The 24321-nt window shown below is 41.6% G+C and overlaps 2 protein-coding genes and 1 long non-coding RNA gene across 3 annotated transcripts; 2 read left to right on the top strand and 1 right to left on the bottom strand.

The window, feature by feature from the left end:
* The first annotated feature begins 4375 nt into the window (after positions 1 to 4375).
* On the top strand, positions 4376 to 7839 carry nitr6 (novel immune-type receptor 6). Its single transcript, NM_001434689.1, is given in 5 exon segments — positions 4376 to 4455; positions 4552 to 4881; positions 4963 to 5307; positions 5512 to 5631; positions 7163 to 7839. Coding segments are annotated over 5 exon segments (900 nt in total). The 5' UTR covers positions 4376 to 4415; the 3' UTR covers positions 7228 to 7839.
* A 1251-nt stretch (positions 7840 to 9090) lies between these two features.
* LOC111948053 (uncharacterized) lies at positions 9091 to 11093 on the bottom strand. The gene is made up of 2 exons (XR_013658298.1): positions 10506 to 11093; positions 9091 to 10425 (listed from the first exon to the last, which is right to left on the bottom strand). It is a non-coding gene; the product is annotated as an uncharacterized LOC111948053 (long non-coding RNA).
* A 6583-nt stretch (positions 11094 to 17676) lies between these two features.
* LOC144994968 (neural cell adhesion molecule 1-like) lies at positions 17677 to 21267 on the top strand. Its single transcript, XM_078954481.1, has 5 exons — positions 17677 to 17770; positions 17872 to 18216; positions 18298 to 18676; positions 20853 to 20991; positions 21052 to 21267. The coding sequence occupies exons 1-5, from the start codon at positions 17731 to 17733 to the stop codon at positions 21265 to 21267; spliced, it is 1119 nt and encodes a 372-aa protein (XP_078810607.1). The 5' UTR covers positions 17677 to 17730.
* Positions 21268 to 24321: the final 3054 nt, after the last annotated feature.

Below are 24321 nucleotides of genomic sequence, written 5' to 3'. Positions count from 1 at the left end.
AACAGTTTTTTTTCTATGATCAAAACCACAATGTTTTGTCCTACTGAAAAAGATAACAATTTGTGTAATTTTCTTGTTCAAATGATTTAAATCTAGATTTTTAGTGAAAACATTTATTGGTGAATTATAAATAAAAATCCTTATAGACCCTAATTTAATGTCGACAAAATAATGTTTCCATACTAACTTTTTCTTCTTCAAAGATTCAAAAAATTTACAGTACTTTGGGTACAAATTTATTTACATTTTTATCCGTTCTACACTATGTTACCAAAGGTATTTGCTCACCCATTCAAATAATCTGTCATCTGTCAGCTCTATTATAACAAAATGGAAGAGTTTGGGAACAACAGCAACTCAGCCATGAAGTGGTAGGCCACGTAAACTGACGGAGAGGGCTCAGCGGATGTGGATACACTATGTTGTTCAGCACATAGTGCTTCAGCATCCGCTGAAGAGCATAGTGCAAAAAGGTCATCGATTTCCTGCACAGTCAGTTGTTACAGAGCTCTAAACTTCATATGACCTTCAGATTAGCCCAAGTACAGAATGCAAAGAGCTTCATGGAATGGGTTTCAAAGGCCGAGCAGCTGCATCCAAGCCACACATCACCAAGCACAATGCACAGCGTCGCATACAGTGGTGTAAAGCTCGCCGCTACCGGAATCTAGAGCAGTGGAAATGCCTCTCTGGAGAGATGAAACCACGTTCTTCCATCTGGCATCTGATGGATAAATCTGGATTTGGAGATTACCAGGAGAACAGTACATTTCGGATTGTATTGTGCCGATTGTAAAATTTGGTGGAGGAGGTTTATGATGTGGGATTATTCTTCAGGACTTGAGCTTGGCCCCTTAGTGCCAGTGAATGGAACTGTGAATGTGTCAGGATACCAAAACATTTAGGAAAATTCCACTCTCACAACCTTGTGGGAACAGTTTGGAACGGGCCCTTCCTCTTCCAGCATGACTGTGCACCAGTGCACAAACAACGTCCATAAAGACATGGATGACAGAGTCTGGTGTAGATGAACTTGACGTGTTGACAAAGTTTGCAAAACACAATAAAATGTCCAAGAATTTTTTCCTGGTTGGTTGCCTGAATTTTGTTGCAACACCTGCCTTCTTCCTGACCTTTTATGGGGCACCATCAGTGACTACAAGAGCTGACTCTGTCATCAGCTTTTATGGTGTCCATCAACTCAAGAAACTCTGCTGTGACATCTCTTCAACACCTTTAATAAATATGCACAGCTGTACACATCTGTGATGTCAGTGCTTTCATAGTGACTGGATTCCTTTATTTGTGTCCTCAGAGATGCCGTGTCTGTAATCTTAATCCTTGACAGACTTATGTTGGCAAAGGTCGACTGCTTTTAGGGGCACAAAACTACTGCAGCCTTCAGCAGTTTTTATAAGTTCACTTTCCGAAACATTGGATGTTTGCAACTTGTTTGCAATAAGGCAGCTGTCACTGCTCCATCAATGATGTCACAGCTGCAGTAAATGGAGACGGTTATTTTTTCTGTCCAGCCAATACTTGGTAAATCTTATTTTTTCCTAACTGCAAATAGTGAAACGTTTCTTTATGGTGAGTCTCATAGTGGAGCTGAATGTTATATTCTTTCGAGCACTGCGACCTGTTGATGACATACCAAGCACGCAGGTTTTGCATTCAGCTCCGTGAACTAATAAAACTCTGTCCATGTTTCCTGGAAAGGTCTGGACTCCACTTCAACCCTTTTTTTCTCTTTTTGACAACATTTTGGTCATTAAGGTGTCACTACTGATCATTCTTATAGCAACGTAACAGCGATGAGGCTCACGAGGAACCAAACTGCATCTTACCCAGATGCAGCGCTGTTAGGTTTTGCTTTCAGCACAAGCAGAAATAAACTGTTTCACCTGTTTTGCTTTTCCTTTGCTCCCCTTAGAGGTGGTTTTGCGCATTTCAGTTATTTCTTTTAAAAATCATAACTCGCCACAGGAAAGGACTAGAAACATGCTTTTTTTTTGGGTGAAGCCACCAGAAAATTAAAAACAAATAAGAGCACGACTCTCCAAAATAGGAAACCGAGCAAGAAAATAAGAAAATACACATATCTTTATTTATACAAAAGGGATTTCCTAGAGCCCACTGTTAAAATGAAAAATAAACAAAGACAAGGACACACATCCTTACCCTTCTCGCCATGTCGGCGGTGTTCAGTGACACACACTCACAAAATAAGCTGGGCACGAATGCCGCACACACACACACACAGGATAGGAAAAGAGGGTCACCGCCCGGCTTGCACAGAGGGGTTAGCAATAAAGCTATCTGCTCCTAAAACATGAAACCAAGAAGTACAAAACAAAACAAACCCAATCACCACAATTATGGGTCAGGGCAAAGCCTGCATAAATTCCTCTGGCTCGACTGGAGTCTTTCAACCTGGTGCAACAAGTCCCAACATCATCCCTCTTGCGTGCAGCGGCAGCCACTGACGCCAAGCTGATGATCTGAGCTCTGGCGGTGTCCAGTGCACCAGGGAGACAAGAGGGGGGAACTGAACTAAGTGCTCTCAATTCAACCACGTCACGCGGCTCCAACGTGCGGACGGACGGCTGTCATCTGAATTCACAGCTGGAGCCAAACTCAGCCCCTCGGAGTCCTGGCAGTGGCGATGGCCAAACAATTGTGCACAGAGAAAAAAAAAAATGAAACAGTGGCTCCTACAAATAAAGGTATATTAGCACAAAAACAAATAAACAAAGCCAATAAAACAAACAAACACACGGTAAGGAGCAAAAAACAGCCTGTGTTCTGGACAAGTTTTGACCGATTAGGAATGGTGCTACGGCAAATACCAAACCTACCCAGTTTACAGTTGGGGCTGGAAACGCACCCAAACAGCATCTGACGCTGCACACCAACTGAGCGTTCTAACCTGAAAGCAGCGGGTCTTAGGCTGATTCTAGCTTTGACAGATGGGAAGGGCTTTTACCAGCTCTCTAGTGAAGCAGCTGTTGCACACTGGTGATATTAAAGGGCCCTTTGCCTGCCACATATGTAATACAACAGAGATGACCGTTGACCAAGAGATGATGAAACACAGTTCCTTCATTCTCAAACTCGAAACTGGAGCGGCAGCTCCAGATCTGCTTCCGGTTTCATGTGTGGTTTACCTCGCTCTATCTGCTTTGTCTTTGTGTCTTCAAGTGGTGTCACTGGGTGTGTTTCTTCCTGCACACTTTTGCACATTGTTTTTTTGTTCTTCACCTTAAAAAAAAAAAAATTAGGCGTCATTGTTGTCTCTGCTCCATTGAGTGTGCCCTCAAGTGGCTCTCGCCACGGTTATCCTGATGCTGTTCCTTGATTTAGCTGGAGGTCATTTTCTGAATCTTCAAAAATGCCTAGCTCATTGAACTGAGCAAACAGTATAATGTCTTTACTGTGGGCTGTGCCTTACATATGATTCAAAACTTTAAGACAGTTCTTTTAAAACCACAGCAACAGGAAGAACGCTACTCATTGCCTCACCCGTATTCTGAGCATTGTGATGGAGGTTTCTGACCCGATCATGTAGTCAGTAATTCTCTTAACGTTCCTCTGTAATGGTGCTAGTGTCTTGTAGAGGTTGACGATTCACGGTTTTCACCCTGCCCTTATGTAATAATTCCTCCAAATTCAAAGTGTTTCTCTCCTATTGTTGTATGCATCCCTCTTCCCATAATTGATGAGAGGCTTTTATTGTCCAAAATTATATGAGCTCAGCATGAATATCTGTTTTCATCTTAGCTTTTGTCACAGCTTTAGCTTCATCACGAAGCTCTCCAAGAATGATATACTTTATTTCCAACAAATACAAATGTCCGAGTACTTAAAATTCCCAAGGCTTGAACTTACATCCATTTCCGTCAGAAGTCATGTCATCTATCCATGAGCAGGTTCCCTGTCGTGACCTTCTGGCAGCAATTAATCCTGCAGTGACGTCCTCTGTGATCATGATTGGGGTGGTCGCTAGTGTGGATTTTAAACTTTAGATTTGTAAAATATTTTTCTTTTGGAATGCACTTTGTTCTACTATTTCATTAAAAATGTGTTTTAAGTTAATCCTAATTTTCTTTTGGAAAATATATTGTTTTCATGTGCCTTTTGACAGACCACAAAAAATAATGACAGTGTGTTTCTTTTAAACTTAGTTACTAACACTGAAATTACTTTGCATTTAGGGCAATAAACATGTGCATTAGGTAAAGAAAACTGGCTTTACATCAACCAAAATAAACACTCAACAAAAGAGCAGGAAGTACATTTTCTGTCTTTCAGCCAATCATTGCAATTTCCACTTTGTAAAAGGTTTTTTCAGCTCATGACTAAATCTTCATTTGAGTTGGGAGACCTCAGATGTGCAAGAGAGAGGCTGTGCCACAATGAGAGGACTGGCTGTTTTAATCCTTCTTGGTGCATTATGTAAGTTATATGCTGTACAATGTAAAACTGAGTTTTTTACCACATTCATCCAAAACTGCTATTTTGTAATTAATTGGTTGGTTTCTCTTTTTTTAGCGATGCCTTCAAACCTGGAACTTTCTCAACCCGCCTTCTTTTTTGAAAGTGAACTTGGTGATGATGTGACTCTGAAATGTTCAGCAACTGGCTTTGATCAACGGTTGCTTTACTGGTTTAAATTCCAGTTTGGATATAAGATCCAGTTAATTTCAAAAACCCCTGGAGGAGGACCACATCTTGACTCCAAATTTATTTCCACTCGAGCTGGTCAAGAACATGCTCTTATCATAAAAAATGTCAGCAAAGAAGATCAAGGGACATACTTTTGTCAGGCTGGATCCTCATACAACATGGAATTCATCAATGGCAGTTTGTTAGTTGTTAAAGGTAAAATATGTTTGATGTATTTTTTTATTAAACCAATCACTGATATTTCTTTTTATAATTCCTTATTTGTGAATCTCACAGATCCTAAAACTAAGCACATATTCAACAACGTGGAAAAAGGTCCAGGTGTGGAGTTGGTCCAGGAGGGAAACACAGTCAATCTTCAATGTTCAGTTATTTCAAAAACCAAAGAGAATCCAACAGAGTGTGCAAGTGAACACCAAGTGTACTGGTACAAAGCGGCATCAGCATCTGGTCCACAAATCATTCACACAACCACTTCCAAGTGTGATGTTCAAGAAAAGAGAAGATGTGACTACCATCTGTCAAAAACCATACACAACTCCTCGGATTCTGGCCTTTACTCTTGTGCTGTGCTCTCGTGTGGAGAAATCCTGTTTGGTGAAAGGACTGAAGTACAGATAAGTACGTTTTACAGACCAACATATATGCAGCACTGCTCAGAGATTTTGGACATATAAAATATAAATAAAAGAAACATTTTGAAGATTGATGAGTCATTGAGAGAAAAAAAATCTTTGAAAGCCCAGATAACATTAAGATGCTTCTTAGTTATTTATTTTCCTCAGCTCAAGTCAAAAATTATATAAAAAAATGTTTTCATTCCAGAGGGTGCATTGTCGTGGAAGGTCATTGTTCTTGGTGCACTGACGACCTTCAGTGTATTTGTGAATGTCATTCTAATTCTAATAAAAGAAAAGAAGATGCCTGTTTGTGTCCAACAAAAAGGTAAGTTTACAATTTTTACTTGAGTAAACCCTCTTTTTTAAGATCCAGAATATACCTAAATTATAATGTGCAGCATACCGTTTAAAGATTATGCTTATGCAATCAGACAAAATAACTTTGTTGATTCATTTAGGGAATTTTGGCTGTTAAGCCGTTTTACAGAAAGAGGATCATAAAAAATGGTGCAAAAATATTACATGCACTGAAGAAAATTAATAGATTATTAATTTAAGATTTATCGAGTGTACATTTGAACTTTCTAGATCATATATAAATATGCATAAAATTAGCTTACTTTGAATGGTCTACCTGCAGTGAATATGAAGGAACTGGGCAGTCTCCAGTCCTCATTGTTAGCACAGTAGCATTAACCCTTGTGCAATCCTAGGCACTTCACTGTTGGGAGTTGGGTCATCTAGACCCACTAGACAGTGCTCTGAACCTTTTTTATTCAATGATTTTGGATCTTCACTGGTGTAAATGTAAAGGTGGGGTCATCTAAGATAGCCCAAGGGTTATCCATGGCATTAAATCCATAAAATTGAAAACTATAGTTTTGTAAAATGAGATTTTTTTTTCTTAGAATCACAACATTTTTGTTTTTCCAATGTATTTATTTTGGGTCTGACAGATCAAATTGCATTATAATATAAGTTTACCAAGTGTTATCAAGTGTAATAAAGAATCCCATTGCAAATCAAAATTTCTATTGGTGCCCTTTTTTAACCCTTGTGCTATCTTATGGGGTCAAGATGACCATTGACGTGTTCTCCCTACTATGACAAAGGTGGATAAAGGTGGAAAGATCTCATGTAATCCATGGACACCAGTGAAGATCACAAAACATTGAAGAAAAAGGTCCAGCGCACTGTCTAGTGGGTCTAGATGACCCCACTCCCAATATTAAAGTGCACAAGGGTTACAATAACACATGCACATTAGAATTGTATGTGCTAGTTGGCCAATGCTTTTAATGACTTTTGATCAAGCATCTGAAATAAAAAAAAGCCCTCCTTTAATTCATTTTTTTTTTTTTATTTGAGAAATGTTATTTTGTAGCTGCAAAACACAAGAAAGTTTGTCAGGTCTCTCTTTGGATCCACTACTGTTTTGTTACGTGCCTGAGGGTTGGAGCAGTGCTGAGGTTTTGATATTTTTCTGGCCTTTCTTTAAATCCCCTCCTCCCACCCAGTGTAGGGGTTTTGGGGCATCTGGGATTTGCCCTTTTAGGGAGAGGTACTGGGTATACCAGATTCAGGTTTCTATTTATCAACCGCAGTCTTTAGATCAGTTAATTACCCTCAGTATACCTAGATTCAAATTGTTTGAATTGTAAGTGGTTTTAAGTATAGCTTTTTCCCACCATCTGCTGATGTCAACCAATATGTAGCTCATTCTCTTTGTGTTTTTGTCATATTTAGAATTTGTTTCATAAAGTTATGCATTATGCGTTCTACACCACCCTTCCTGACAATATATTTAGTTGTTTGCATCTGTAACGATTACACTAACTTATATTATTTTGTTGCAGGAAAACAAAGGAACTGGAATGAATTATTTAGTATTGCAGTGTTCACAAAAATACGACAAGACTGAAGAGCAAGACGGAATTAATGGATATTCAAATATTAGAAGAGGCCCACCCTAAACACATGATTCATATAATCTAAAAACACTTTTTTTTGTTAATCGTGGCCAGATTAGCCCTTGGCTAGACTATTGTTGTTAGTGCGGCATTAAGCAGGTCAAACTTAAAATATGATTCTGTCTCACCTTTTAATTAACAGTTTACTGCTTCTTGGATGACTGTCCTGTTCTCAGCCTGCTGATTAGTTTTCTTTTATTCATTTCCTCTCCTCCTGCTCCCTATGATTAAGCCTCATGCTCTCATATATGCTGCTGCTTCTGTTCACTCTAGTGCTAGTTAATTTGCATTGCTCTATAGCTGTTTTGCTGTGGCTGCTGTGTTTATTCTTGGAGGTTGCTACTGTGTTGTATTGTCTTTAGGGATGTTTAAAAGAGAGCACTTGTGTCAGTTTGACATGGCGATGCATCAACATGTTGTGTCCAGGATTCATAAACATCACCATCAGCGGAAGGCAGTGTGAGACAAGGCGGTTACCCTCAATGGTCACGTCGTCCTTTTCTTTGACATAGTATTCAATAAATGTCTTGATCAAAGTGATGTTTTTTTTTTCTCCTTTTTTTTTTAGTGGAGATGATTCGACAACATTTGATTATGTCATGAAACCATAGTGCAACTAAAATTAAAAAAAAGAAATGCAACTCAAAAAGTAATTTATATTTATTATGAACAAGAGAGAAGGACAATAAAAGTGCTTGTAAAACTATGATAGTATGATATGATTCAAATCCTAATTTATGGTTGCTCATATGATTCATTGTTTATATGTAGTACATAGAGCTCGAAAACAAACTCAAAACTTGCGGGGCGAAAAGTGAACATGAGAGTTTTGAACGTGGAAGCTGAAAGTTGTTTTTCTACATGTTTACATGAACTTTTCATTGGGCGTGGTTGCTTGAATGTGCATTTCTGAGCCCTCTGTGATTGTAGCATAAAGTTTTATGGTTGCCTTCATGACTAGATAGGGACTGACTAAAAATCTGTCTTAACGCAGCAATAACTTACTAACTCAATCAGCAAGATGCCCTCTGCCCCTGTAGTATGAGCTTCCAGCATTCTCCAATTTCTCATTGATTTAGTTTCACCAGATGGCTGAGAATACGTCGGGTTCCAGTAAGTCACACAATTCTCCCAGAGCAACTCACTCACTGGTTCTCAGCTCTAAACTGTCTACAGGAAGCAGGTGACCTCCCCTCACTTTAAAGGAACTTCCCCTCTATAACCATCTTTTGTGTTGCAGCGTCTTACATTTATGCTAAGAAGGTGACGCCACATGACAAACAGTTTTGGTCCCTAGATGAAACCTAGGGCACATGAGAGGTTAGAACAACACCCCCCCGCAAAGTAGAGTGGCTGGCCACTCAAGTAGAATGATGTCTAGAATATTTTCTCAGATGCTCACATATGCGGTTAACTTGGGTTATGAACTCATATCATACCGTAAAGGCATTTGTGACAAAAAGATTATTTATTTTTCTGTATGTTTATTTGACTTCATACCAATGTAAAGCCTTTTGGGTTTGTGGAATTTTTTAAGGAGCTTTTAAAATATAGTTTTATTAGACTGGAATGGATTTGAACTTACCCTACAATGTCAACCAGGTCCACACTTTATAACAAAGTAACAGCACACAGTGTAGAACAAAAACATTCATGTTTTAATGTCAATATTTCTAAATTCAGTAATATGGGTAAAAAAAAAGAATGTATTTTCTAATTAGACAAAAACAGTAATTACGTTTTATCCAGTTTCAAAACAGCAGATGTCCTCTATGTTAAACTGTCTAAATATGCTTTAACAATACTGCACAGAATTGTATAGACCTCTTTTTTATTTAACTCCACATGAATCACAGAACAGACTATAAGAATACCCAAAAAACATTTAGTGTGAGTATTTGATCTTGCATTTTCACTAAGATTAACATTTAATTTCTATTTTTAGCGGTTACATTCATTTTCTTTGCTTTTTTAAACTGATTTTGTATCTGATTTACGATCTTGTAATGGCGCCTTTAGCAGTCCTATAGTCCTATCCCCCCCCTGCTCTTCCTACCTGATTGGACCCAACTGTGGACGCTCACCTCATCATCCACCTGTCTTCTTAAGGAGATCCAGTCCCAGTATTCATCGCCAGTCCATTGCCCCTTATGGTGCTTAGCCTGGTCACAGTATCTAGTATTTATGCTCTTGTACTTTGGTTCTCCGTTAACCACGCTTCTCTGCCTCATCTACAGGACAAATCACCACGAGCTGTCCACCTGGGTTCCTCCCTGTTTGTGTAATCCTAACCTCCAGCCACGCCATGACATCAGCCAAACCAAGATCCTTTGAGCCACGTCCAGATCTTAAGCCACGCCACGACATCAGCCAAACCAAGATCCTCAAGCCACGCAAAGATGTCGAGCTACGCCACAACTCCAAGCCAGTACTCCCGGTCGTCACACCAGACTCATCACGCTGTTAGACAATCATCATATCACTCATCCTCTGATCCATGTCGAGGATAATAAATCCCTTTATCATCCATCTAATTCTCCTGTGCTTCTTTCCGGGTTTTCAGCATCTGGGTCTATCTTGCCAAGCAAAACATGACAGATGTCTTGGTATTATAGTCATGACAAAGTTTAAGAAGATTCAAAATCCCACTGTGTCTGTTGCATTTACCTTATTGTTTAAATGGTTTTCTGTTAATCTTTTTTCGTTCAGCGGCACGGAACGTTGTAGGATTTCCTGTTTATAGAAAGAACATACCAGCAGCAATAAGTACGGTGATTCCAGCATTTTAAATGGATTGTGACTAATTGAGGATTATTAATATTTCATGTGCTCATTCATTAAAACAACAAAACAAATACAACAAATTAAAGAACATTCCCGACCAACACTTACAGTGCAGTACATACACACCAACAGATATAAATGATGTCATGATACGACGAGAGTTCAGAGTGACCCAAATGCTGGAACCCAGAAGGAGACTCGGACAACGGGGTAAGTTAGTTTGATTTTATATAGCAAAGGGTGAGTAATGGTTTTCTCCAGAGGAGGCGTGGCGGCAAGCTGGAGGTGAGCGGCAGCAGGATTCCAGAGCGAGACAGCGAGAGACCAGAGAACAGCGACCAGGTGAGTTCCAGAGGTGATTCTTCCTGAGACAGAGACGAGAGGAGCAATGAGTAACTTGAAGCATTGACAACAAACAGGAACATGAGCAGACCAGACTAAGCACCATGGGAGGAACAACGAACTGGCGTTGAGTGGAGGTCCAGGTGCTCCTTAAGAGGGTAACAGCAATAATGAGGTGAGTGGTGGCAGCTGGTCGCGTTTGGAACAGAGCAGGCGGGGGAGGGGGAGAGTAGCTGGCAGAGGCACCATGACAGTACCCCCCCCTCAACGATCGCCACCAGGCGGTCAAAGACGACGGTCAGGATGGGCGCGGTAAAAGTCGTCGATGAGGGTATGATCCAGAATGAGGGAACGGGAGATCCATGAACGTTCCTCTGGACCACACCCCTCCCAGTCCACCAAGAACTGGACCCCCCGCCCACGGCGCCGGACATCCAAAATCTTGTCGACCGTAAAGGCCGGGGCGCCGTTGATGGTACGGGCGGGCGGTGAGGAAGTGGACGGCCGGCAAAGCTGACTCTCGGTGACTGGCTTGATTTGGGAGATGTGGAAGGAGGGATGGATTTTAAGGGCAGCGGGAAGTCGTAACCTGACACAGGTGGAGTTGATGATGCGGTCAATGGTGTAAGGGCCAATGAACTTGGGAGCCAGCTTACGGGATGAAGCCTGGATGGGAATATTTCTAGAAGAGAGCCATACATTTTGGCCCGGCTGGTAACTGGGTCCCACCACCCAATGACGGTTGACGATCTGGCAGTTGCTCTCCTTGGTGCGGAGGAGAGCCGCTCTGGTCTGCAGCCAGATGTCTTGACACCGCTGGAGATTGAGCTGGACCGAGGGCACTGCCAGGTCGAGTTCCTGAGAGGGAAACAAAGGTGGTGAGTATCCCAGGGAGGCTTCAAAAGGGGAAATACCTGTGGCGGTAGAGGAGTGGGTGTTGTGGGCGTATTCCACCCACACAAGATACTTGGACCAGTCAGAGTTGTTCTGAGCCGCCAGACACCTGACAGTCGCTTCCGGCTCTTGATTAGCCCGTTCAGCCTGGCCATTGGATTGTGGGTGGTAACCTGAGGAGAGACTGACCGTGGCTCCGAGCAGAAGGCCTTCCAAAGTGGGACGTAAACTGAGGTCTGCGGTCGGACACGATGTCGGATGGTGTCCCATGGTGGCGAAAAACATGATTGATGAGGATGTCCGCGGTTTCGGATGCAGAGGGTAGCTGAGGCAGGGGAATGAATTGTGCGAATTTAGAGAAGCGGTCAATGACAGTGAGGATTACCGTGTGACCCTGGGACGGAGGCAGTCCGGTTACAAAGTCCACCGCAATATGAGACCAGGGACGGCTTGGCGTAGGCAAAGGCAACAGATGACCAGAGGGGGGCGAGTTCGAGGACTTGGAGCGGGCAGATATGGTGCAGGCCGCAACATACTCCCTCACGTCCTTCTCCAGCATGGGCCAGTAAAACCGCCGTTTTAGAAGGTTGATGGTCCTGTAAACCCCTCCATGGCAGGCAATGCGGAATATGTGACCCCAGGTAAGGACGTCAGACCTAAGGGAATCAGGGACATACAAGGTGCCAGGAGGACATGTAATGCCATTAGGTATCTCACCTTGGGCCTGTTGGACCTTGCTTTCGATCTCCCAGGTGAGATTACCTTAGAGAATACGTTTCTAAGATCATGGTAACAAGCGGGACGTTGGAAAGATCAATTTCTTTATCGAGTTCTGAATCGGAGAAGTTAGTGATCGGGATGGCGGAATGTAGACAGTTAGCCATACAGTGGGTACTCCAGTTGGCAATGCGAGGAGAACCCCAATCAATATGAGGATTATGGGTCTGAAGCCATGAAAACCCCAAAATGATGGGTGTATGAGGACACTGGGTGACGAAGAACTGGTGGTATTCTCTGTGATTCCCGGAGGTTAATATAAGAACGGGCCTCGTGCGTTTAGTGATGCGGGTGAGTTGTTTACCCCCTAAACCAGCAGCGGTCACGGGGGTGGCGAGATCTTCGAGGGATAGCGTGAGGTCATGAACGAGACGCTGGTCTATGAGGCTGTGTTCGGCACCGGAATCTACGAGAGCCTGGAGTTCATGAACTTGATTTTGATGAACGATTTTTACAGGGACAAACAAAAACTTTGAATTCTTGACGAGATCGGAATTCTTTTCCCGTGGACTGATATCTAACGGGGGGTCCGGGAGTTTAAGACGAGAGCCCTATGTCTAGTCTATGTCTCAATTTCCAAAATATAATAACTGCAGCCAGCAGTGTCTGTAAGCATTAAGTGATCTTTTTGTGTCTGGTTTTAACAAGAAGCCTTTGACCATGATTTAGCTAAGTTAGATACGAGAGTATGGTTTTTGAGATGTGAGTTGTACTCAAAAGTAAAATCCAAGTCTATAACTTTATGTAAACATATGTGAAATTTTACATAAATGCAGAATAGATTAAAACATTTCAGAATTGATTTGTCCCCTACAGGCATGAGCAAGTCGGAGTGGGCAAGAGCAAAGTCCAATCTAGCTGTCAGGGTATGGGGGCCAGGAGAGCAGGTAGGATCCAGACGCTGAGGCAGGAGGCAAACGGTTTCAGGGCAAGAGGGTTTATTGCAAACAAAAGGCGCTGCCGAGCAGGATAACAAAAACAAAACTAGACTTACTGTGGCGTGGCATGAAACATGGAAACATCCAAGAAATAAATGACGCTATGACATGAAGACGTTAATGGACCAGCACAAGAGGAAGGCAGAGACAAGACTTATTTACAGACAGGGCAGACAAGACACAGGTGAACAAGATCAGGACAGATAGGGACAAGGAAGTAAAACTCAGGAACATGACAAAACAGAACACCTTTCAAAATAAAACAGGAAACAGAACCAAACATGACAGAACAAGAAATAAAGCAAAAACCAAGACAAAAGAAACCCAAACCATGACACTAGCCTTCCTATTCTTGAGGCTTATGAGTGGCTTGCATCTTGCAGTGTTCCCTCTGTATCTACTTTCATGCAGTCTTCTTTTTATGGTAGACTTGGATATTGATACGCCTACCTCCTGGAAAGTGTTGTTCACTTGATTGGCTGTTGTGAACAGGTTCCTCTTCACCATGAAAATGATTCTGCGATCATCCACCACTGTTGTCATCCGTGGACGTCCAGGGGCCTCATTTATAAAACTTTGCGTAGGATTTGCGTCAGAAGTGGCGTACGTATGAAACATAGGATGTGCATACGCACAGAAATATTCGGATTTATAAAACCGTGCGCACGCACATCCTACGGATTTTTCCCTTAATAAATCACAATCAATTCTAAATGTAGCGCAGCTTTTGTGGCTTCATGACACGCCCATAGTTGCCCATAAATAGTCCGTGAAACGCCCACAAGTTAATATTCATTGATTGCGAAATCATGGCAAACACAGAGAGGAAATCAAAAAAACGTATTTTCACTCAATGTGATGTAGAAGTTATCGTTGGCGAGGTGGAAAAGAGGAGAAAAGTGTTGCTTGGAGGGCACAGTGTGGGCATTACTAATGCCAAAAAGGCATGAGTGGCAAACGGCGGCAGACGCCGTAAATGCTGTAGCCTCACAACCTCGGACCGTGGCCGAAATAAAAAAGAAATGGTCGGACATCAAAGTCAAGGCAAAAAAACGTCTAGCGCTCCATCGCCAGAGTGTGTCTGCCACGGGCGGGGGAAAGGGGACACCGGAGCTAACCCTCTTGATGAGAGACTGGCTGCAATTATTGGGGAATCCCTATTAAGTAGAGTGGTGACTGAGGCGCAGGGGGAACACCGACGCGCCAGGTGCACCGGGTGACACACCCCCAAAAGCCTGCAGAGGTCCAACAGGACGGCTCGAGGAAGTCGGAACCGGCTCATAAGCCACTCGTCCTCGTTTGCCAGCAAGTCTTCTTGCTGTTTTAAAGATGCGTTCACTCCGAATTCTTCCATTTGCCACATCTTCTAAGAGCGCAAGATCAGCCATTGTGCGTCATTACGCATTGTGATGGGGCATTTTATTTCCCTCCATTTAATTGCATCTGAAGAGCTACAGATGTCGGTAATAATCGACGTGGAAATGGGAAATTGTTCAGCGCAAATGTAATTTCTTGTTGCTTTCTGAATGGTTGAGACATACGCCATACATTGTTTTATCAAAAATAAAACAAACTAAAGGCATATGCATGAATACCATAATTCCATAGCTTATGAAGAAATGTTTTACTATGAAAACAACTTTCCCCAGTGGACAATTAATACATCTGTCCGTCTATCTATCTATCTATCTATCTATCTATCTATCTATCTATCTATCTATCTATCTATCTATCTATCTATCTATCTATCTATCTATCTATCTATCTATCTATCTATCTATCTATCTATCTATCTATCTATCTATCTATCTATCTATCTATCTATCTATCTATCTATCTATCTATCTATCTATCTATCTATCTATCTATCTATCTATCTATCTATCTATCTATCTATCTATCTATATCTGCTCCGCCAGATGGACACATTGACAAGAATATCATTTTTGTACATTATTTCGTTCTGTTAACTATATTATTTATGAGGATGAATTGCACAACGTGCCAATATTGTGAACATATTTCACTTTTCTTTTTACAAATATGTGTTCATTTGAATTTCTGTTGTAATTTTTGTTTGTTTCACTGCTGATCGATCAAATGGGTGTTTGTGTAGGCTGTTAATTGTAAGACTTGTTTTGTGAAGTCCTAATGTTATTTATGAGAGGCAGGATTGTCATTTTCACTTTCACGTGTTTCTTCCATCTGCCGACGGTGTCGCCATTTCTCATTTCACCCGTTTTTGTGCGTACGTCTGGGTCAGAGCTTGCGTGAAGGACCGCACAGTTTCCCGGCAAGTTTGCTTTTTATAAATATCAATTATCGCGTAGAGAGTGCCGTACGCCTTCTTTTGTGCGTATGCAACGTGTATAAATGAGGCCCCAGGTCTTTTTGCGTTGCTGAGTTCACCAGTGCTTTCTTTCGTTCTCAGGATGGACCACACTGTTGATTTTGCCACTCCTAATACTGTAGCAATTTCTTGCATTTTTTTTTCTGTTTTCTCAGCTTAATGATGGCTCCTTTCACCTGCATGGAGGGCTCCTTTCACCTGCATGGAGAGCTCCTTTGACCGCATGTTGACTGTTCACCGCAAAATCTTAAAAATGCACGAGTCCTCTAATCAACTCCAGGCCTTTTATCTGCTTCATAATGACATAACAAGGGAATTGTCCACACCTGCCAATGCAATAGCATGGAAGTCAATTGTCCAATTACATGAAATGAAGGGATTGTGTTTAAAAAATGCTTTAGTTTTTCACATTTTTATGCAATCTTTTTGTTCAACCCATGGAATAAAATCTGAAAGTCTGCACTTTAATGCAATCTGAGTTGTTTTATTTAAAATTCACTGTGGTAATGTACAGAAACTAAATTAGAAAGAATGTGTCTCTGTCCAAATATTTGTGGTCCTGATTGTACATAATGCACAGAGAAGAATGAAAGTGAACTGTCCTCCTTGCATTGTGACACAAAAACCTTCACTTGAACAAATGATAGTATATACAAATAAAGGTAGATTAGCACAACTACAAAAAACAAAAGCCAATAAAACAAACACACACATACCTGCTCCCGCAGCTTAGGAGGACAACAAACAGGACTCGCTTGAGCAGCAAAAAACAGCCTGTATTCTAAACACATTTTGACAGATTAGTAATGGTGCAGCGGCAAATACCAAACCTACCCAGTTGGGGCTGAAAATGCACCCAAACAGCATCTGATGCTGCACACCCGCTGAGCGTTCCAACCTGAAGCAGTGGGTCTTAGAATGATTCTAACTTTAACAGAGGGGAAGGGCTTTTATCAGCTTTCCAGTGAAGCAGCTGGCGCACACAGGTGATATTAATTAAGTGGCCCTTTGCCTGCCACATATGTAATACAACAGAGATGACCGTTGACCAAGAGATGATGAAACGCAGTTCCTTCATTCTCAAACCCAAAGGTGTACAGCGCTGAGGCAGCTCCAGATCTGCTTCCGGTTTCATGTGTGGTTTTCCTCTATCTGCTTTGTCTTTGTGTCTTCAAGTGGTGTCACTGGGTGCATCATTGTTGTCTCTGCTCCATTGAGTGTGCCCTCGAGTGGCTCTCGCCATGGTTATCCTGATGCTGTCCCTTGATTTAGCTGGAGGTGATTTCTCTGAATCTTCAAAAATGCCTAGCTCATTTGAACTGAGCAAACAGTATATTGTCCTTACTTTGGGTTGTGCCTTACATATGATTCAAAACTTTAAGACAGTTCTTTTAAAACCACAGCAACAGGAAGAGCGCTACTCATTGCCTCACCCGTATTCCGTAGCATTGTGATGGAGGTTTCTGACCCGATCATGTAGTCAGTAATTCTCTTAACGTTCCTCTGTAATGGTGCTAGTGTCTTGTAGAGGTTGACGATTCACGGTTTTCACCCTGCCCTTATGTAATAATTCCTCCAAATTCAAAGTGTTTCTCTCCTATTGTTGGATGCATCCCTCTTCCCATAATTGATGAGAGGCTTTTATTGTCCAAAATTATATGAGCTCAGCATAAATATCTGCTTTCATCTTAGCTTTTGTCACAGCTTTAGCTTCATCACGAAGCTCTCCAAGAATGATATACTTTACCTCCAACAAATACAAATGTCCGAGTACTTAAGATTCCAAAGGCTTGAACTTACATCCATTTCCATCAGAAGTCATGCCATCTATCCATGAGCAGGTTCCCTGTCGTGACCTTCTGGCAGCAGTTAATCCTGCAGTGACGTCCTCTGTGATCATAAGTGGGGTGGTCGCTAGTGTGGACAGATCAACAAAATAGTATTTTGCCCGTTTAGCATCAAGTCATATAGATTTGTAAAATATTTTTATTGTGGAATGCACTTTGTTCTACTATTTCGTTAAAAATGTGTTTTAAATTAATCCTAATTTTCTTTCGGAAAATATATTGTTTTCATGTGCCTTTTGACAGACCACAAAAAAAAATGACAGTATTTTTCTTTTAAACTAAGTTACTAACACTGAAATTACTTTGCATGTAGGGCAATAAAAATGTGCATTAGGTAAAGAAAACTGGCTTTACATCAACCAAAATAAAAGGACAAACACTCAACAAAACAGCAGGAAGTACATTTTCTCTCTTTCAGCCAATCATTGCAATTTCCACTTTGTAAAAGGTTTTTTCAGCTCATGACTAAATCTTCATTTGAGTTGGGAGACCTCAGATGTGCAAGAGAGAGGCTTTGCCACAATGAGAGGACTGGCTGTTTTAATCCTTCTTGGTGCATTATGTAAGTTATATCCTATGCTGTACGATGTAAAACTGAGTTTTCTACCACATTTGTCCAAAACTGCTATTTTGTAATTAATTGGTTGGTTTCTCTTTTTTTAGCGATGCCTTCAAACCTGGAACTTTCTCAACCCGCCTTCTTTTTTGAAAGTGAACTTGGTGATGATGTGACTCTGAAATGTTCAGCAACTGGCTTTGATCAACGGTTGCTTTACTGGTTTAAATTCCAGTTTGGATATAAGATCCAGTTAATTTCAAAAACCGCTGGAGGAGAACCAAAACTTGAAAAAGAGTTTGACTTCTCCAGATTCATTTCCACTCGAGCTGGTCAAGAACATGTTCTTATCATAAAAAATGTCAGCAAAGAAGATCAAGGGACATACTTTTGTCAGGCTGGATCCTCATACAACATGGAATTCATCAATGGCAGTTTGTTAGTTGTTAAAGGTAAAATATGTTTGATGCATTTTTTTATTAAACCGATCACTGATATTTCTTTTAATAATTCCTTATTTGTGAATCTCACAGATCCTAAAACTAAGCACATATTCAACAACGTGGAAAAAGGTCCGGGTGTGGAGTTGGTCCAGGAGGGAAACACAGTCAATCTTCAATGTTCAGTTATTTCAAAAACCAAAGAGAATCCAACACAGTGTGCAAGTGAACACCAAGTGTACTGGTACAAAGCGGCATCAGCATCTGGTCCACAAATCATTCACACAACCACTTCCAAGTGTGATGTTCAAGAAAAGAGAAGATGTGACTACCATCTGTCAAAAACCATACACAACTCCTCGGATTCTGGCCTTTACTCTTGTGCTGTGCTCTCGTGTGGAGAAATCCTGTTTGGTGAAAGGACTGAAGTACAGATAAGTACGTTTTACAGACCAACATTAATGCAGCACTGGTCAGAGATTTTGGACATTTAAAATATAAATAAAAGAAACATTTTGAAAATTGACAAGTAATTGGGAAAAATGTAACATTTATACATTTAAATCCTTCTTAGTTGTTGGTTTACCTCAGCTCAACTCAAAAATTTTGTGTTTATTTTTTTTTCTTCCAGTGGGTCTATTAAGCTGGGAAGTCATCATGGTTGTTGTACTGTTGACCTTCAGTGTATTTGTGAATGTCATTCTGATTCTAATAAAAGAAAAGAAGATGCCTGTTTGTGTCCAACACAAAGGTAAGTTTACAATTTTTACATGAGTAAACAGTCTTTTTCAAGATCCAGAATATACCTAAATAATAATGTGCAGCATACCGTTTAAAGATTATGCTTATGCAATCAGACAAAATAGTTTTGTTGATTCATTTAGGGATTTTTGCTTGTTGAGCCGTTTTACAGAAAGAGGATCATAAAAAATGGTGCAAAAATATTACATGCACTGAAGAAAATTAATAGATTATTAATTTAAGATTTATCGAGTGTACATTTGAACCTTTTAAATCATATATAAATATGCATAAAATTAGCTTACTTTGAATGGTCTACCAGCAGTGAGGATGAAGGAACTGGGCAGTCTCCAGTCCTCATTGTTAGCACAGAAGCATTAAACATGACATTAAATCCGTAAAATTGAAAACTATAGTTTAGTAAAATGAGACTTGTTTTATTTAGAATTACTAAGTTTTAATAAAATGTATTTATTTTGGGTCTGACGGATTAAAATTGTCTTATAATATACATTTACCAACTGTTATCAAGCCTAATAAAGAATCACAATGCAAATCTAAAATTCCTTTGATGCCTTTTCTAAAATAAATAACATGCATATTAGAATTGAATGTGCCAGTTGGTCAATGCTTTTAATGACTTTCTATCAAGCATCTGAAATTAAAAAGCCCTCCTTTAATTCATTTTTTTTTCTTTTTTAAAATGAATTTGCCCTTTTCGAGAGTCTTACTGGGTAGACCAGATTCAGGTTTCTATTCATCCACCGCTGTCTTTAGATCAATTAATACCCTCAGTATACCTACATTCAAATTGTTTGAATTGTAAGTGGTTTTAAGTATAGCTTTTTCCCACCATCTGCTGATGTCAACCAATATGTAGTTCATTCTCTTTGTGTTTTTGTCATATTTTGAAATTGATTCTTTACATTTTTAAGTTGCCACATTCAAGCCCAGTCCCAGCACTATGGGTCCTACACCACCCTTCCTTACAGAATTTTTAGTTGTTTGCATGTGTAACGGTTACACTAACTTATAATATTACTATGTTGCAGGAAAACAAAGGAACTGGAATGAATTATATAGTGCTGCAGTGTTCACAAAAATACAACAAGACTGAAGAGCAATACGGAATTAATGGATGACAATATATTCAAATATTAGAGGAGGCCCACCCTGAACACATGATTCATTTAAACTAAGAAAACTTATTTTTGGTTAATAGTGGGCAGATTAGCCCTTGGCTAGATTGTTGTTAGTGCGGCATTAAGAAGTTCAAACTTAAAATATGATTCTTTCTCACCTTTTAATTAACATTTTACTGCTCCTTGGATGACTGTCCTGTTCTCAGCCTACTGATTAGGTTCTTGTTCTTTCCTCTCCTCCTGCTCCCTATAATTTAGCCTCATCCAACTCATATATGCTGTTGCTTCTGTTCACTCTAGTGATAGTTAATTTGCATTGCTCTATAAATGTTTTGCTGTGGCTGCCGTGTTTATTCTTGGAGGTTGCTACTGTGTTGTACTGTCTTTAGGAACGCTTAAAAACGAGCCCTTGTGAAATATGGAGTTAATCTGACACGGCGATGAATCGACATGTTGTGTCGAGGATTCAAAAACATCACCATCAGCGGACTGCAGTAAAAGACAAGCCGAATTACCCTCAATGATCATGTCGTCCTTTTCTTTCACAAAGTATTCAATAAATGTATAGATCCAACTGATGTGTTTTTGTTTTGTTTTTTTGGAGGAGATAAACTAGTGGAGATAAACAGCTATAACATTCAATTATTTCAAAGTGAAAATCAAAAAAAGAAAAAGAAATTACACTTAAAAAAGGAATTTATAATTATAAACAAGACAGGAGGACAATAAAAGTGCTTGCACAATTATGAGAGTGGGGTGTATCAGTGGCGACAAGGAGGAGGAGTACAGGAGTCTGGTGAAGGATTTTGCTGTCTGGAGCCACAAAAATAACCTACAGCTCAACACCTCCAAGACTAAGGAACTGGTCGTCGACTTTGGGAGGGACAGACCCAACCCCAGACCAGTTCTGATAGGAGTGGAGGAGGTGGAGGTCGTGCAGACCTATAAATATCTTGGGCTGTAGCTGGACAACAAGCTGGACTGGACGAGCAACACGGGGCAGCTGTACAAGAAGGCCCAGAGGAGGATGTACTTCTTGAGGAGGTTAAGATCCTTCAACATCTGCAAGAAGCTCCTGGGGATCTTCTACCAGTCTGTGGTCGCCAGCGCTCTAACCTACGCTGTGGTGTGCTGGGGGGGAGCACCTCAAAGACAGACTTCTCCAGGCTGGAGAAGCTGATCAGGCGGGCTGGTTCTGTGGTTGGCACGAGGCTGGACCCTCTGGCTACTGTAGCAGAGAGAAGGACACTAAAAAAACGAACGTGTATCCTGGACAATGCCACCCACCCTCTGCACACGACCATCAGTAGCCAGAGAAGCACCTTCAGCAAGAGGCTGCTCCTCCCAAGGTGCAGGACTAATAGACTGAGAAACTCCTTTGTCCCCCGTGCCATCAAACTCTTTAACCACTACTTAGGAGGGGGGAGGGGGACAGAAAAGGAAAGGGAAAGGGCCTGAATGACTTTTTTTTTTGTATATGTTGTTTTGCAGATATTTAAACTGTTACTTAATGTTTTTACTGTTCTAATTTTTCTGGTTACTGTACTGCTCTTTCCTATACGTATGTCAACCAGTGCTGTATGCGATGGAGATGTCAATTTCCATGTGGGAACCTCCCAAATGGATAAATAAAGTTGTCTGTCTGTCTGTCTAATTACTGGGGTGAATCGATTTATTTTGACAACGTATGATTCAAATCCTAATCTATGGTTGCTTATATGATTCATTGTTTATATTTAGTACGTAGAGGTTTAAAACAAACTTGCGTGGCGAAAAGTGAACATGAGAGTTTTGAACGTGAAAGCTGAAATATGATCTATCATTAGACGTGGTTGCTTGAAAGTGCATTTCTGAACCCTCTGTGATTGTAGAATAATGCTTTATGGTTGCCTTCATAGCTAGAAAAGGACTGACAGAAAAAATCTGCATTTAACTCAGCAATAACTTTAACTAAATTGGCAAGATGCCCTATGCCCCTGTAGTATGAGCTTCCAGCATTCCCCAATTTTGTCATGTTCTGCTTGGCGAGACAGATCCAAATGCTGTAACCCAGAAAGAAACACAAGAGTTAGTTGGTGAGATGAGACTGGTGTGGCGACCGGGAGTACTGGCTTGGAGTTGTGGTGTGGCTTGGGGATCTTGACTTGGCTGGAGTCGTGGTGTGGCTTGAGGATCTTGACTTGGCTGGAGTGTCTTGGCATGGCTTGAGGCTAGGATTGTAGATGAGTATTGGACTTCTCATACATGGAAGGACCCAGGAGGACAGATAGTGGTAATTGATCCTGTAGATGAGGCAGAGGAGCGAGGTTAGAATATAGCAAGAGTACGAGAGCATAGTAAGCATAACTTTAGTGACCAGGTAAGCACCATAAGGGGCAACAACCTGGCAATATATGCTGGGACTGGATATCCTTATGAGTGAGCATCCACAGCTGGGTCCAATCAGGAAAGTAGAGCAGAGTGGGGAGGGGAGGAAAGACTGACAGAGGCACCATGACAGTACCCCCTCCCTAAACGACCACCTCCAGGCGGTCCAGGACGCCGGTCGTGATGAGCACGGTTGAAATCCTCGATGAGAGCCGGATCGAGGATGAGGGAACAGGAGATCCAAGACCGCTCCTCAGGACCGTAACCCTCCCAGTCCACCAAGAACTGGAAACCACGACCCCGGTGCCAAACATCCAACACCCAGCTGACAGTGAAGGCCGGGGCGCCGTTGATGACACGAGTGGGCGGAGGGGAAGTGGACGGCGGGGAAAGAGGGCTCTCCTGGACATTTTTTATCTGAGATACATGGAATGACAGATGAACCTTAAGTGCAGCCAGCAGCCGAAGACGGACACAGGAGGGATTTATGATTTTCTCGAAATAAGGACAGATGAATAGAGGAGCCAGTTTCCGGATAGCAACTATGCGGCAGTTGCTCTCCCTGGGGCCTGGGAAAGCAGCCCTGGTCATGTGCAAGATGCTCTGGCACCGTTGGAGATGGTGCTGGACCGAGGGCACACCCAAATCGAGATCCTGGGACGGAAACAGAGGTGGTAAGTAGTAGGGGGAGGCTTCGATTGGAGACATCCCTGTAGCGGAAGACGTGTGAGTGTTGTGAGCATATTCAATCCATACAAGATGGTTGGAACAGTCATTATTATTTTGAGTGGCAAGACAATGAGAGTCTCTTCCAACTCTTGATTTGCCCTCTCCGCCTGGCTGTTGGACTGGGGCTGGTATCCAGAGGGGAGACTGACCGTGGCCCCCGAGGCAGAGCAAAAGGCCTTCCACACCTGGGATATGAACTGAGGACCATGGTCCGATACGATATCTGCTTGACTTGATGGACCAAAACATCTGCTGTTTCAGTGGCTGTGGGTAACTGGGGGATAGGGATGAAATGAACAGATTTTGAAAATCGCTCAATGACTGAGAATTACAGTGTTGCCTTGAGAAGGAAGAAGCCCAGTGACGAAGTCGACGGCGATGTGGGACCAAGGCCGGCTATGTATGGGCAGTGGGTGAAATAGTCCTGAAGGTGAAGAGTTTGACGATTTGAAGCAGGCTTGGCTGGAGTCGTGGCGTGGCTTGAGGATCTTGACTTGGCTGGAGTCGTGGCATGGCTTGAGGCTAGGATTGTAGATGAGTATTGGACTGCTCATACATGGAAGGACCCAGGAGAAGAGCTCGTGGTAATTCATCCTGTAGATGAGGCAGAGGAGCGAGGTTAGAAGATAGCAAGAGTACGAGAGCATAGTAAGCATAACTTAAGTGACCAGGTAAGCACCATAAGGGGCAACGAACTGGCAATATATGCTGGGACTGGATATCCTTATGAGTGAGCATCCACAGCTGGGTCCAATCAGGAAAGTAGAGCAGAGTGGGGAGGGGAGGCAAGACTGACAGAGGCACCATGACAAATTTCCCATTGATTTTGTTTCACCAGATGGCTGAGAATACATCGGGTTCCAGTAAGTCACACTTCTCTCCCGGAGCAGTTGTCTCTCTAGTCCCAGCTCTAAACTGTCTACAGGAAGCAGGTGACCTCCCCTCACTTTAAAGCAGGTGTGTCAAACTCATTTTCACCGAAGGCCACATCAGCGCAGTGGCTGTCCTCAAAGGGCCAGATATAACTTATACATGTAACTAAATGTAATTAAAAATAAACGTAACTACTCCTTAATGTTAAATAACTCATTTATTTCTCAATAACTTTTTTTAGTGACAATTACAGTTGCATAGAACA

This window comes from Oryzias latipes, chromosome 10 (genome assembly GCF_053564925.1).
Source record: "Oryzias latipes strain Hd-rR chromosome 10, Olatipes_Hd-rR_3.1".
Lineage (NCBI taxonomy): Eukaryota > Metazoa > Chordata > Actinopteri > Beloniformes > Adrianichthyidae > Oryzias > Oryzias latipes.
This window is presented reverse-complemented; position numbering and strand designations above follow the sequence as displayed.

Excerpts from the sequence above, each read along its gene's own strand:
- LOC144994968 (XM_078954481.1), top strand. The coding sequence starts at position 17,731 with ATGAGAGGACTGGCTGTTTTAATCCTTCTTGGTGCATTAT. Across the intron at positions 18,677-20,852 it reads CCAACATTAATGCAGCACTG|TGGCGACAAGGAGGAGGAGT; the intron begins GTCAGAGATTTT and ends GGGGTGTATCAG. Across the intron at positions 20,992-21,051 it reads ACAGACCCAACCCCAGACCA|CTGGACAACAAGCTGGACTG; the intron begins GTTCTGATAGGA and ends CTTGGGCTGTAG.